At 39.7% G+C, this 14,550-nt stretch overlaps 1 protein-coding gene across 2 annotated transcripts in view; it reads left to right on the top strand.

Moving 5' to 3' along the window:
- The window catches only part of SUGCT (succinyl-CoA:glutarate-CoA transferase), a 473,401-nt gene that overhangs the window by 16,243 nt on the left and 442,608 nt on the right, over positions 1 to 14,550 (top strand). For both annotated transcript variants that reach the window (XM_030551395.1, XM_030551396.1), the window contains exons 4-6: positions 1,051 to 1,136; positions 1,602 to 1,652; positions 8,893 to 9,013. In XM_030551395.1, coding sequence (XP_030407255.1) covers positions 1,051 to 1,136; positions 1,602 to 1,652; positions 8,893 to 9,013 — 258 coding nt within the window. The remainder of the gene's footprint in view (positions 1 to 1,050; positions 1,137 to 1,601; positions 1,653 to 8,892; positions 9,014 to 14,550) is intronic.

The raw sequence follows: 14,550 nt of genomic DNA on the forward strand, positions 1-14,550 counted from the left end.
GTAGTGATACCTGTCAGGCTGCAGACATCCTCTGGTAGAGGGAGGAGCAGCAGCAGCCATTGGAATGAGAAAGGAAGCTGTCTGGTCTTACATGCACCACCAGAGCAGACCAAGCTCACACTACTCTGAGGGAATCTGGGCTTTTTTCGGGGGTATTGGATGTCTGGCTGTGCTTTTCAGGATTGCCCCAGCCATTGATAAGACTTAATAGCGCCCCTGATTTCTGCTCCTCCCTGCTGGGGGAAAAAAAGTGGTGATACTCTTCCAAGCACCTCCCACTTGTGGCATCAAAGTAAAATGTCATCACAGTAGATTGTGCGTATCTTTGTACTACGATCGTCCTTTTCTTTTTTTTTTTTATACACGTTTTGGTCACCAGTGAAATAGTTAATAATGTTGGCATTTAAATTATTGTGAATGGACATCTAAGGTGCGGATAAGCAGGACAGTTTATTCTTTTAAGAGCTGTGTCAGGCTGTCTACAAACTCAATATAACATTGATTATGCTTGGTTCACAGTTTGAAGGTTTTTTTCACAATCGTAAAGGCTAGATATTGACATTCTTAATTGTTGATGAAATTGGGAGTGTGGAGGACAAGAGGTCAACCTAAAAGAGGTACTGGATTGCCAACTCAGTACAACACAGTCCAATTCAAATTATTTATTTTCAAGCACGTTAACAGTTAATATTGCTTTTGAAGTGAGCTGTTTTTATATTCATATCATCCCTTATTCTGTACTTTTTGTCTTTGACTGCAATAAAAATATTTTTCAAATAGTCACAGCAGTGGCAAAAACAAGCCTGTTTTGCTTCATCAGGTTTAGGAGTTTTTCTTTACAGATAACAAAAAATATCTAAAATATGTATGATTCTAAACCATTGTCTACCAATGGTGATTAAAGGAGATGTTTTGGCTGTCCTAGCTGCTTAAGCCATTTTAAAGGTAAACTGGGAGAAGAACATAGCGTTCATTTTCTGCATATTTGTTAGTGTATTTGGTGCAGTATGATACTGGACAGTTACAAAAATGTGACATTCTTATTTTCAGGAGTTGGTGATGACACAAGAGCCTGGGGACCACCTTTTGTTGGAACAGAAAGCATTTATTTTCTCAGTGTAAATCGAAATAAAAAGGTAAATAGAAGCTCCTCTATTGTGCATTGTGGTTTGGCTTTTTCTGTGACAAGGAACTCAGAACAAACTTTATAAAATGTTGCTTTTATGTTCTTTAGATAATATTTGTTGTAGTACTAGAGACTGGATTATATTGAACAGAAGCTTTTTTTTTTTACCAATTGGATAACTGTAACAATTAGGGAGAAATCAGTAACTAACAGAGCAAGAATTCCAATTGTCTGGTTTTTCTTAAGCATGCGTTACGGGGTACAAACCCCAAATACTGTAGTTTACAATTACTATATGTAAATGTGGTAAGATTAAAATTAGCATTAAATTGGAACTGAATAGTTCTTTTAAAGAACCAGAATGAGTATTCTGAACATTTAAGGATGTATAATTTGTTGCATTTGGAAGACGATAACAGGGTGAGTGACACAGGGACTTTCACATAATTAACAATATTGTATTTTTTGTTACCAGAGTATAGCTGTCAACATGAAAAATCCAAAAGGAGCAAAGATAATCAGAGAGGTATGTTCTGGTACTATGTAAATCAATGTAAAATGCATGTTTTCAGCATAATAGCAAAGAATGAGCATTAGTATAATGGCTGATTAATCATTAAAAACAGGGTAACATCATTAATGTGTATCACCTGTATAGTTGTGTTAAACAGCAATAAACTGATTTTCTTTTATACACTAAAACATTTATCTTAATGGCTCGTATATAGTGCAACTCAGTTACAATGCGTTTGGATAGTGTGAAATCCTCTTTAAAGTGGATTTCACACTTAAGTTCCAAATTGTTTCAGTGCATTGCAATGAGAAATTGTACTTCCATTTATAGTGCTTAGTGTAAAGCTTTTCTGTGGAAAAATCAATTTCATGTTTAAGAGTATTTCACTGTATTAGGAATGGTGAACCATCTGTTCATCTATATTTTCATTAATGTATAGCAAATGTTTGCATATGTCTACTTTGCTCACTGCCCAATGAAGTCTGTAGGAGCAGGCCTCGGTCCCAATATTTGAAGTGTTTTTCATGTGTTTACCGTTGATCAGATCCTATGAATAGCAAAGCTGCCTCAATATCTGTTCACTTGCCAGATCAGGCTTCATATTTCTGTTCTGTCTCTTTCAGTTTTTCATTTTAGAACTTAAAATGTGGTTTTATTCTCAAAAGTAACTATGTAAAAATGGCATGTCATATTCAATAGAGCTATTCCTTATTTATGTCTCACCTGTTTAATTTAGTGACAGACAAGATTTTCTACTTGTTACTCCTGTTAACCTTGCAGAACCAACACAGCAAAGAGCAATTTTTTGCTGGTGTTGATTATATAAAATGATGGATTCCAATTTGAGTTTGTTTTTTCTTGCTTATGCAGAAGTGAGCACACTTAATATGGAAATCATTTGGAGACCTTAAACCAAGAATTCTATAATGTCATTTTCAGAGACAGACCTCAGAATAGAACTGCAAGGCAATATTGATTGTTACTTAACTTTATAGGTTTTCTATGGATGGTTTGGAAAAATTATACAAATAAAATAATTTTGCTTAATATAAAATTGATGTATTTTAGCAGCTTCCCTCCCGTCATCTGCCACCCCACAATATCAGCACCTAACACCTGAGCAGAAACACATGGGCAGCTTGGCACTGAGACAAAATTTATTGTGCATCCAGAAGATGGACTGTTAGTGGTATAGCTTAGTGGGAGAGCTCAACTAGCACCCATAGTAGGTACAGCCACCTGCCAAGAAATACACAGATTCCAGGAAACAGGGTAAACTCTTCAAGTAAGGAGTGGCAGTTCAGGAAATCCATCAAGTCCCATAACAGAGAAGGGGGTTGGAGACCCCCATCCTACCACTTCTGCACTTCTTCCTCTGTCCAGCACATTCTCCTGATTCTCTCCAGGGCTGCCCTTGATAACTATGACAATGGTGTTTCTTCCTGTTCTAAGGTTTATCAAGATTAGCTTGGGGCTAGGTAACTAAACATGCTAACTAACCCCAACCTAACCACAATAATTTCCTTCATGTAGACACAGGTTATGGCAGGACCTCACCTTAACCACCTTTCCTAATATAGGCAAGCCCCAAGTGACTCTGTTGCCCAGAGAGCATTTAGGGTAAAATATGGGTCATTTCTGAAGTCTCCTCCCCTAGTAATTTTACTGAAAGGCCAAAAGCTAAAAAGAAAAAGATAAGTAGGGCTACTTTCTGTCCCTCTTCCCCTAAACTAATTGATTATTCCTTAGGCAAGGGTTACAAAATATCTAGAAAATATAAGGAGTGTTAGAAAAAACTGAAAAACCAAAGGTCATAGGCTCAGGAAACATGTGGCTTCATCTTTTTTAGTGTCATACTTGTCTGTAGATTCCTCATCCCTTGGAGGGAGCCTCTTCATTCTGAGTCAGACAAATTTAAGTAGGCTCCCCAAACCAGGTTTTTCCCTCAGGAGTATTTCAACTGCATTGTTTAGTTGTCCTGACTCTCTTGACCTGGGAACAGTAGAAGCCAAACAAGCCCCTACAGGCAAATAGTTTCCCACTAGCAGCAAAAAAATAGTTAGATTTTTCCCTCAGTGCTGCTGTAGATGAAGTAAATAGGTCTGAATGGAAAAAGTCTTCCAACAGCAGATGCCTTAATAGGCAAATCATGATACTGTAGAAGATCTAAAAGGAGAACCAAGGAATAGTTTAGATGCCTGAAATTGACATGAGAGTGACGGTGGAAATGAAGGAGACCATCATTCCAGCGGAGGCTGATTTCTCCCCCACAAAAAAATAAAGCTGAAAATTGAAGCCTAACAGAGAAGAAATTACAAAGCAAATTTAGAATTTGTGCAATCATTCACCTCAGATTTAAAGAGCAAACATTCAGGCCTTGTATCAATGGCAACCAAAGCAGTGGTGTTGTAGTAACAGTAGAGATGGACTAAGGAGATGTGTTTTGGTTCTGGACTAGATTTAGGCAAAGTTTCTGGTCTGGGGCTAACAGGTTGGTGGTTTTGGATTATATGGTGCTAAAATCTTCCAGATTTATCATTGTGTGATTATAGTTGAACCTAAATTGGAACCAGAAGATGGGACCTTCCCAGTGCTGGATTTGACCAAATGGGTGTGCATGAATGGATACTTTTTTCTTTAGTGGCAGATTTATAACTGGTGGTTATCTTAGTGATCAATACATCTGGCACACACTCCATGCTGAATTCTGAGCCTTATCTAGTATTATATGTTCCATACAGAAAAAAGTTCTGTTAAATACTATAAGGAAATTAATGAATAAGAGAAGTTCAGGTCCTGGGACATAATCTATCCTTAACTTATGTCCTGATCCCAAGCACCAGAAAGAAATGGTGTGTACTCTAGCTAGAGGTTATGTGGGTACTAAAATTTTATATACAGCGTACTGAACACTTCAGAAAATCAGTTGTCTTATTTCCTAAACTTCCATCTTGAATATGGGAAAGAAGGCATGCAAAGAAATGTTCACTACATGTATCCATAGCTGTGTTAAAGAGCAAAGCCAGAAGACTGTGAATCTATGACTAGTAGCCTCAGAGAACCTTCAGGCACGTTCCACAGATGCAGCCAAAACAACTTGGGTAGAAGAGGCTTGCAAATCAGTAAATCAGCAGTCTGGTCCATTTTTCATTCTTTTACAAAGCAATAGAAGATGGGTTTCCAGACATCTGCTCTCACATAATTAGTCACAAGGTTATTTCACTCTTTGGTGCCCTAGTAACTCATGCTGCTCTTCCTTAGTCTACTTAGCTCATATCACTGTTTGCCCTTTCTAATATTTTTGGTCACTGCTGGCTGCTTCCTAAGAATGTGATGGATAAGTGGATATGCAGCTCAGTAGAGAGAAATCTAATCTTATCTGTCATTTCCTCTCTTCTAAAAGTAGCAAGTCCACTTATCTGACATCCTATCACCCTTTTGTGTTGATATGTCTGAGTATATTTTTTACAGCCCTACTTACCAATTCGTCAAAACTCTCTGTCAGAGGATAAGTCTGTAGGATATAATCCTGCTGTGCATTTACTATAAATAATTTCGTAGTGGTTCTCACATAAAATTGATATTAGTTACCATAGTTTTGGGAAAACTGTCTGATGGGAAATTAATGGGCAGGCTCTTTTCTCTTCTGCTGTCCTTGACCAACAGCTCTAGCTGCCTCTGTCTCTGAAGTCATCAGATCCATCCCACGCTCATGCCTATGTCAGAGAAGAGAAATTGATAGGTGCGGTGGGATACAACTTATGTTTATGGAATTCTTTTAAAAGTTCTCCCCAAAAGGATAAATTGGCAATATTAATATTACTTTCTAAAAAATTTCTTCTTTTAATAAAATAGTATCTGTTTTTAGTATTGGTGTTTTCCAAATAATGAGTGCAATTAAGAGAAAGAGAAACAGAAATAATCTATATTTTTTGTACTTATACCACCACTTTTTACTAAGATATAAAGTTGAACAGAATAGTGTACTAGCTGTATTAAGTACAATTCCAGTGCATGCACCTTTTTGTTTCCATTCATTATTGGAGTCCAAAATAAGAAAGCTAGACTTCTTATTCAGAGATCTAAAGTGGGGCATGAACAGTGGAATTTGATTGCTATTAAGTCACAGCTCTGTGTCAGGGTTAGGGTGATCCGAGTGCACCAGCAAGGCATCAGGGTGAGACCAAGCCTCGTAGAGCTCCCGAGTAGTACAGTTAGTGCAGCACCTTAGAGTGATGAGTTAACTTGGGTGATCGGCTTTAGTCTAGCCCAAGTGCGAGCAGCCACATTGCAAAGCCAAATCTGAGTTTCTGTGTCCTCACTGGTGGCGCATTCCCCTGTGTGTGTCACTAGACTTCTGGGGGTATTTTCCATGGTTCTTTGTGCTGCAGTAAACCGAGTGGCTCTGATTTTTTTCCTGGTGAGTTGTGGGATAAATTGTCTCTCCTTCTGGGTCTTTTGGGGTGAGAGTAGGGTGACCAGATGTCCCGATTTTATAAGGACAGTCCCGATTTTTGGGTCTTTTTCTTACATAGGCTCCTATTACCCCCACCATCTCCTGTCCCGATTTTTCACATTTGCTATCTGGTCACCCTAGATGAGAGGGGGAGGACATTGTGGGAAAGCATTGGAGGACTATCAGCAATTGAAAGAGTTAGCTTATGTCCGCACTACAAAGTGAGTGAGTTACCAGCCTGAGTGAAAGTGGTACCTGAGCTCTAGCCTGTATCCCCAGCTGGGCCAGCCACCCTGTGTCTGAAGTACAACCAAACTCTGGTGAGATTTTTTTGGTGTGTGGGCAAGAGGGGTTGGGGAAACAACACAGTAAATGCCTGCATTAATTCTACAGTGAAGACACCCTTAAAGAGTGTTCAAAGTGTGCTTCCCATCTTACCTGACTGTTTCTGCTAGCCTGTGCAGAGAGGTTGGAGGGCTATGGTCCTACCTTCTTCCGTCTTCCAGGTTAGTGCTGACAGTAGCACTAGCTCTGTGGTACCCTTGTTCTCCATGAGAGACAGGACTCCTCCCATGCCAGTCACACACTTTTTGTAGCTTCCACGAACTACTGCGCATTTCATTTCTCAGCAATGGAATGGTGAATTAAACATCAATCAATCCTCCTCTATTAAAATTCAACAATGTTTATTAAAAATCTAGAGACGATTCCGCAAAAGGCTTTAAATGATTTTAAACCAGTCACGTTGTAGTCCTGGATTTTCTTGATACTGTCCCTTGACATTAAAATGCACTTTTACCTTATGTCAAACTTACAGAATATCTATGGATGTTATTTGTGTGTCCTCCATGCAGCCAATCCAATCATTCATAAGTTGCATGCCTTGTTGTCTGAATGAGAATCAGTTTCTGTCTGCCCGGCTAAATGTTTGCTTTGGCCTTAGATACAGTAAAACAGCCTGCATGCTAGAACAATAATGGTTGTGATTGCTGATATGATGACACTAGTTTATGGAAACTGTTCCAATGTACTGTACATAGTAATCAGCCAGATACATGATAGCTCCAGAAAGTAGAACTCTGGTCAACTTGCAATAATCTAAAACAGTTCACTTTTGCACAAAGCCTGTGTTTGTTTAATGTACGTGTATATGTGTACGTGTCAGTGGATTGTTTCTCAAATTCCTTTAAATGACCACCACCATCTTCTCAGGTATAAGCCTATTTATCTCCAGAGGTTCATAATTAACTTTGTTCGCATGACCTAACCATTTATAAATAGGTCCAGATATAACTCCCCATTTGTGGGGATGAGTGAAGGTATGATTTAGGCTCTGATTCAAAGTCCATTAAAATAATTAGGAGTCTTTCAATTGATTTCAGTAGGCTTTGGATCAGACTATTTATATATCTGTACAATAACTAAATAGATATTTCCTATATTGTGCAACAGAGGGTTGATTTACATTAAAAACGTACACTGAAATAAAAGGCATGAATTCAGACTGATTTAGTGCTGATCTAGACAGATAATTGTAGTGGTTTAAATATAAAGATGTGGGTTTTTTTGTTGTTTTAATTCTGATTCAACTGGTGCAACTTAGTGTGGATGCTGATCTATTTATTTAAACTTGGTTTATATTGTGTAATTTATGCTGGTAAATTTACATGCATAAGCTAAATCTGTATAAATGTATTTAATTTTAAACCTATATCCACACATGAAAGTTACACCAATTTAACTAAATTGATTTAAGATAAATATGTAGGCAAGTTGACAATAATCAATTTTAGGATACTGGTTTAGTTAAATTGATGCAAAGATTCTTTATGTGGAAATATATAAAGTATAAAGGAAATGTTGATAACCAAGGATTAGCCTTTGAGTATTCACTCCATATTAAATCCTTTCCCCCTCATTGAACAGGTGAAAATAATAAGAGATATCTCTGTATCTTTAACCTTTAAGTTGCCTTTCTTGGTAAAAGCCCTTGGGGTCAACTATAAAAGCATATGGAGAATATATCCAGATCAAAAGCTTTAGTTGCAGAGCATAAGAAATAGATACACTTGAGAAAAGGGTGGTAGTCTTTTGTTTGCTATGTTGAGAAACAATCCATTGACCTGGAGTTTTCTAGGTTTAGAAAGCAGCTGCATCCTATCACATTGTTTATAAGCATTGTCATTTCTGCTATGATACAGAAAGTCAGGCTCCAGGACTGGATATTCTATTCCTGAAGCTGCCTTTAGGATTTTCATGTAACATAATCGGATAGTTATATGCTAAAATAGACAGCACCAGGTCCATGAAATATATTAAAAGATACTGTATGTGAAATTGATAGTTTGGAAATTAAAAACACTGTTGCCAAAAACATCTGTTTCTGCCACAGAAAAAACAGCAATGGATGAAGGGTGCTTTCTCTTCTCCCTACTCGTTCCTAAAATTAGGAAAGACCAATATAATGTCAGTGTTTGTCCTGTTAAATGTAGACAGCCTTTGGCCAGTTGCCATGATGACAACTTATAACAACGTATACGGTACATTCAAGATTTTAATAGTGAATCCATTCTAGGCAGGCAATACTTCTAATATGTAACTGACCAGAGCAGAGAAGCCATTTGTTCAGAATAACAAGTTTATTTAAGCCAGTCACAATTACCTTGTGACTTCTGTACTGTAGGAAAGCCAAGAACTATCTTGTTTACTGAAATTTTAAATTAAGTTATGTGGGGAACTTGTTGAACTTTCAGAAGTTGATTAAGAAGTCTGACTCATCTTTGTCTTTTCTTTCAGCTTGCAGCTGTGTCTGATGTTTTTGTGGAAAATTATGTCCCTGGGAAACTGGCTGAAATGGGCCTGGGGTACGAAGACATTAACAAGATTGCTCCTCACATTGTGTATTGTTCAATAACAGGTATTTTAACTTTGCAGACTTGTGCAAAGTCTCATACTTTCATTTATTGTTTCCAAAATTCTGCAGCAGAAGGCATGCCATTTTATACAAACCTTCCTGGTTCATTTATGCTCATTCAGATTAATGGAATGATATTTCTGGAGACTGACATTTTCTATATATCTAGAAAGCAGGTGTAGGGAAAATAGCAGTTGGCAGCCATGCAAACTCCTTTACGATAATTTGCTCAATATAGGCGCTGCTATAGTGGATCAGACCTGCGGTCCATCAAGTCCAGTATCCTGTCTCTGGCTGTGGCAGTACCAGAGGGAGGGTCAAGACACCCCACAATAGTCAGATGTGGAATAATAATCTATCCCACATAAAGCTCTCATTCGTATATCTAATAGTTAGGAATTGGTTTAAATCCTGAACCATGAGGTTTTATATTCTTCACAGCCTTCTGTCATGAATTTAGGGTTGACATAAGAGGCATTTACTACTGCTATTTGACCTTGGACTTTAGTTTGGCAAGTTATAGTCTTTATCCTGTTTCATAGTATTAACTGGATTTTGTAAAAGGAATTGTCTTAGGATATAATTCTTGGTGTATGAATTTTAAAAAATGCAGAAATACCACCCTAGGCCCTGATCCTGCAAACATTTATGCATATGCTCACCTTTATTTATGTGAATAGTTCAATGTTTCACATGTGTAAGTGTTTGCAGGATCAGAGCCTGAGGTGTAATTAAAAAAATTTACTATATTAAAAGGTGTTACATTAAAAAAACAGGCCTAATATGGTAAGGTCAACATTTGATAGTTAAAGGTTCTTTAGATCTGCTATGTCTACTCTGATGTTTAGAGTCATGGTAGAAATGAGATTTCTGCCTTAAATTCCCATTTTAAATAAATTATAACTTAAACAAATATACTGTTTAGAATGAACTTTTGACAACTTGGCTCAGTCCAGAAGGAAAACAAATCACGAAAACACATTTAGCAATTTTTGAATTTTCTGACTGTGAAGAATTTTTTGCACATATATGCACTTATATAATTAGAACCAAATACTTCTTTTTAAACTTCATACTTACCATGCATAAAGAAATGTGGTTTTCAAATAACAAAGACAGAGATGTTTGGAAATAGTGTACGGTGTATGTTCAATGCATTGTTTTATTTTAGAAAGTGCATCTACATTGAGAGGCCAACCTGAGCCTGAGAAGGAGCCAGAATTTACCAATATACATTGCCAAAGAGCCACAATAATATGTCAGCAGCCCCCCATCAGCTCCCCCAGAGCCTCCCACCCACTGGCAGCCCCTCCAATCAGCGCCTCCCCAATCAGCTGTTTTGCAGAATCTGGGAGGCTCTGGGGGAAGGGGATGGGAGTGAGGGCATGGCAGGCTCAGGAGAGTGGGCCGGAAGGGGTGGAGTGGGGGCAAAGCCTGTGGCAGAGCCAGGGTTGAGCAGTGAGCACCCCCCGGCACACTGGAAAGTTGGTGCCAGTAGCTCCAGCCCCAGAGTCGGTGCCTATGCAAGGAGCCGCATATTACCTTCTGAAGAACCACGTGTGGCTCCGGAGCCACAGGTTGGCCACCTCGATCTACATGAATTTACAGAGTGGGTCTGAGGTGACCTTTTGATATATTAGACTGCATGTTCATCAATGGCCTGAATTTTAGGAGTGCTGAGCATCCATGTTTCCCATTGAAGTCTATGCAAAGTGAATATATATATCCCAGTTCTGGTTTTTCATAATATGTTCCAAGTCCAAAATGTCTCTTTTGAGACACCTGAACTGTCCCACTTTTTTGTTTCATCACTCAAAACGCTTGGATTTTTTATAACTACAAAATGTTTTTTCAAGAATTATGGCTATCCTGAGTAGAATTTGCATTGTGTTTACTGAGACAGACAAGTGAAACGAGCATCAGGGGAGAAGAACAGGTTTTGGAGTGAAGATAAAAGACAACTGATAGTCTCTACAATCAATGCTGTTCTTTTGCTCAAAGTAAATGTTAACAACACTTGTTCACTGTTTAATTATAAACTAGTTCAGACCGTAAATTACTAGGGAAAAAAAAAACCTACAATCCAAGAAATATCCAGAAGCTGGCAGTGTTGATACCAGCATGCATTTTTAAAAAGAAGTGTACTTTAGCTTTGTGTGACTACTTCATAACTCTAAATAGTGTTGCCACAATAGTACCCCAGTTTTGGATTTTGCAAGTATAGTAACCCCAAGACTATGGGCTCATTAGAAATTTTCAGTTGAAACATTTTTAACAGGAAATTGGGTTTTTGATGAAACAATTTTTTCACAGAAAGTTTCTGCTTCCTTTTAAAAGTTTTTGTCGAAAAATGGAATGTCCCAAAAACTTAAATATTTTGGCAGACATAAAAGTTTTTGGTACTTGTATTTCTGTTGAATTTTTTCCCTGTTAAATTTAGATAAAAATGAAAATTTACATTTTCATCAAAATTTTCCATTGAAGAAAAAAATATTTTTTTTAACCAGTTCTACTGTGGAATTCTCAGTCCCTCTGAAAATGAGGGGGGAGGAAGCAGGGTCACGTCACCCCCCCCCCCCGATTTGCTGCTTGGCTTGGACTGAGCATGCTCGGTAACACTCCTGAAACCGGCTGCCCTCACAGTTCCCCCACTATCGGCAGGCACAGGTGCACCTCTGATAGTTTCTAAATAGTCTGCATATTTTACTTAAATCAACACTATTTTCCTGCCATAGTGACTGTCTTAATCTTTTCTACTTATCTCCTGTGCTGTGGATTAAAACATTTTGAAGCCACTAGTAAAACAAACTCAGTGATGTACAAGATATATAAAGGTTGAATAAATTGTGGGGTCTAACTGCTGTACCTTGCAACTGAAGGGAATAGTGATTGGATGCTTGAAAGAGGCAGTTCATTCTTCTAATATGAATAGTTCTGATGTCCTTTGATTTTTTTTAAAGGACAAGCAAGTTTGGGCTGGCTAGTGCATGAATGACTGAGCATGTCACAATATGTGGTGCTCTAGCTATTTTTCTTTCTCTGTTTGTTGCATTCTGACCGCAACTTTTTTCTTCTGATTCGATCTCTTCTTGATTTGTTGGCAGCTTTTTAATTTTTGTAATCAATTGAATCCTGTATTCTTTTTAGATTTCACTCTTCCAAAGGTGGGGCTAATGTTATTTCATGGCTTCTGTCTGAAAGTTTTGATTTCAGGCCTCACAATAAGACAACCACCAACTGAGAAGATACTACTAAAGTTCAAGAAGTATTGGGCTCAAAAGTTCCCGCTTCAGTGTTTTGCTAGTACGGGTTTCTCCAAGATGATGATGATGATTAATAATCTGTTTGATTGTTATTCAATTGGTATGAAATCCTGATCTCATTGAAATCAATAGCAAAGTTCCTAGTCAGTGGGGCTAGGATGTCACCCTTGATTCATTTTCTGTATTTTGTCTGCAACAGACTTATAATTTTAGATTTTCAAAATATTTGGGGTTTTGCGGGGAGAGTGGGAGTGGAATTATTTCACCAAGATGTTTATTCACATATGTTACAGATTTCAAATCAGGATATCCCAATATGTTTTCTTTGTCTCATGCCGTCTCCCTTTAGAAATGAGTGTAAACTTGTGCACTTAGGACTGCTTAGTAAATTGTACATTTACTGTTCTATGTTGACAGCTGAGATAGGGGAAGGATCTTTGATCATTTGGAAATGGCTGGGGAGTGAAAGGGAGCAGGCCACATGAGATCAACTAGAACTGGATTCATATAAGTTTGTTTAAAGTGGGAAAACTCACAAATGGAAAAGCTTGGGCGTATGTTCACTTTAAGGATAATTCTTTTTGTTTCTTACCTTAAAGCTGGTGATGTCTATTGATGAGTTTAATGTCTTTCTCAAACTTCATTGCACCGTGACCCCCTTCTGACAACAAAAATTATAATATGACCCTGGGAAGGGTGACTGAAGCCCGAGCCCCACCACCCCAGGGTTGAGAGCCCAGGCCCAAGGCCTGCCATTCGGGAACACCAAAGCTTGAGGGCTTCGGCCCTGGGTAGTAGGGCTTGGATTTTGGCTTCAGCCCCAAGTGCCAGCAAGTCTAACGCCAGCCCTGGCAACTCCATTAAAATGGTGTCGTGACCCACTCTGGGGTCCTGATCCACAGTTTGAGAACCATTGTCTTAGAGAAACCATCAGTCTAGGTGCATGCCTTTCACTTCCAGGTTCTGTAGAGACTCCTTTAGCCCGGCACATGTCTTCCTCCTCCAACTCTGAGACCTCCAACATGACCAGCAGTTCTGTTATCTCCACCCAAGAAGTCTCACCTGTTGGTCTTTTATCAGGATCTTCTCAGGATATGGAAGCTAGTGGCTGCTGAGGGGGGACCTCTGCATGGAACCCCTCCTACACAGCTTCCATCTTTGTATGCAGGTGGTAGAGTCCTCCTTGGTGTGTCGAAGGTTGTACCTGGCTGGTACCACCAGATTTGGAGACTTCCTGGACTAAGATCAGAAGGACTAGAGTGGAGCACACATGGGGCTGTCCACCATGTGTATGCTCCAGGAGGTGAGGGCAGCCTTGCCTCCTGCTCCCCTCACTTACCTTCTCCTGAAGTAATGGATGGCCATCTTGGCCAGTGCCAGCAAGAGGTTGACGGTGAAATACTGCACCTTTGTGGGACCAAGGATGGAATGTGCTAGAATCAGAAGCTGCAGGGAAAAGTACACAACTCTTGTGGGAGGGTGATCCCTGCCCACCCCTGATCCATGGCCTTCCAGAACTTGTCATCTGGCCCCCGCACTGCAAGCCCCCCTCACCCTGGCTATCTTCCGACCTGCCACCTGAGTCAGCTGAATGACATCATGCCGGTCTGCCTCTGAGCTGCACCCAGAAAACATCTGTACATATTCGTGTTTCATACCATCCACTTCCTTGCTCTTGTGTCCTGCCCTGACACTGTGGTGGGACATGTGCCCACCAGTGGAAGGCAAGGAACCACGGTAGGCCAGTCTGTACTCCGCTCTGATTCCATGGCCTGCCAGGGTTATTAGTTGGTGGTTCCTCCTTGGTGCCGTGAACACGGTTGTGTTCCTGGTAGAGTTCACAAAGTCCTCCAACTCCTGTCCCTTTTGTGGCAACCTCTGGTCGTCTTGCCCAGCCAGTCTCAGTTCCCTCCTCATGACTCCTCATCCAGTCTGTCTCTTCTCACCCTCCTCCAGTCTCTCTGGCCATCATCCCTCACTCCCACTCTCCCCTCCACAGCTGTTCCCAGTTCCAGTCTCTCTCTCTCTCTCTCTCTCTCTGGGCTCCTTTTCCAGTCTGTGTCATCCTCACCCTGGTCCTTGTACTAGACTCAGCCAGCCAGCTTCAGTTCTTCCTCCACACCCTGCCCCTTGTCAGATCTGTCTCCCCCTCACCTCATCCCCTAGTCTCCTTGCTCAGCCAATTCCAATCTTCCCCCCATTCCTCATCTTCTCACCATTATTAGTCTTTCTCTCTGTTGTTTCCTTCCTTTGTTCCCAATCCCAGTCCTGCTCCAT

The sequence above is a fragment of the Gopherus evgoodei genome, chromosome 2, assembly GCF_007399415.2.
Source record: "Gopherus evgoodei ecotype Sinaloan lineage chromosome 2, rGopEvg1_v1.p, whole genome shotgun sequence".
NCBI lineage: Eukaryota > Metazoa > Chordata > Testudines > Testudinidae > Gopherus > Gopherus evgoodei.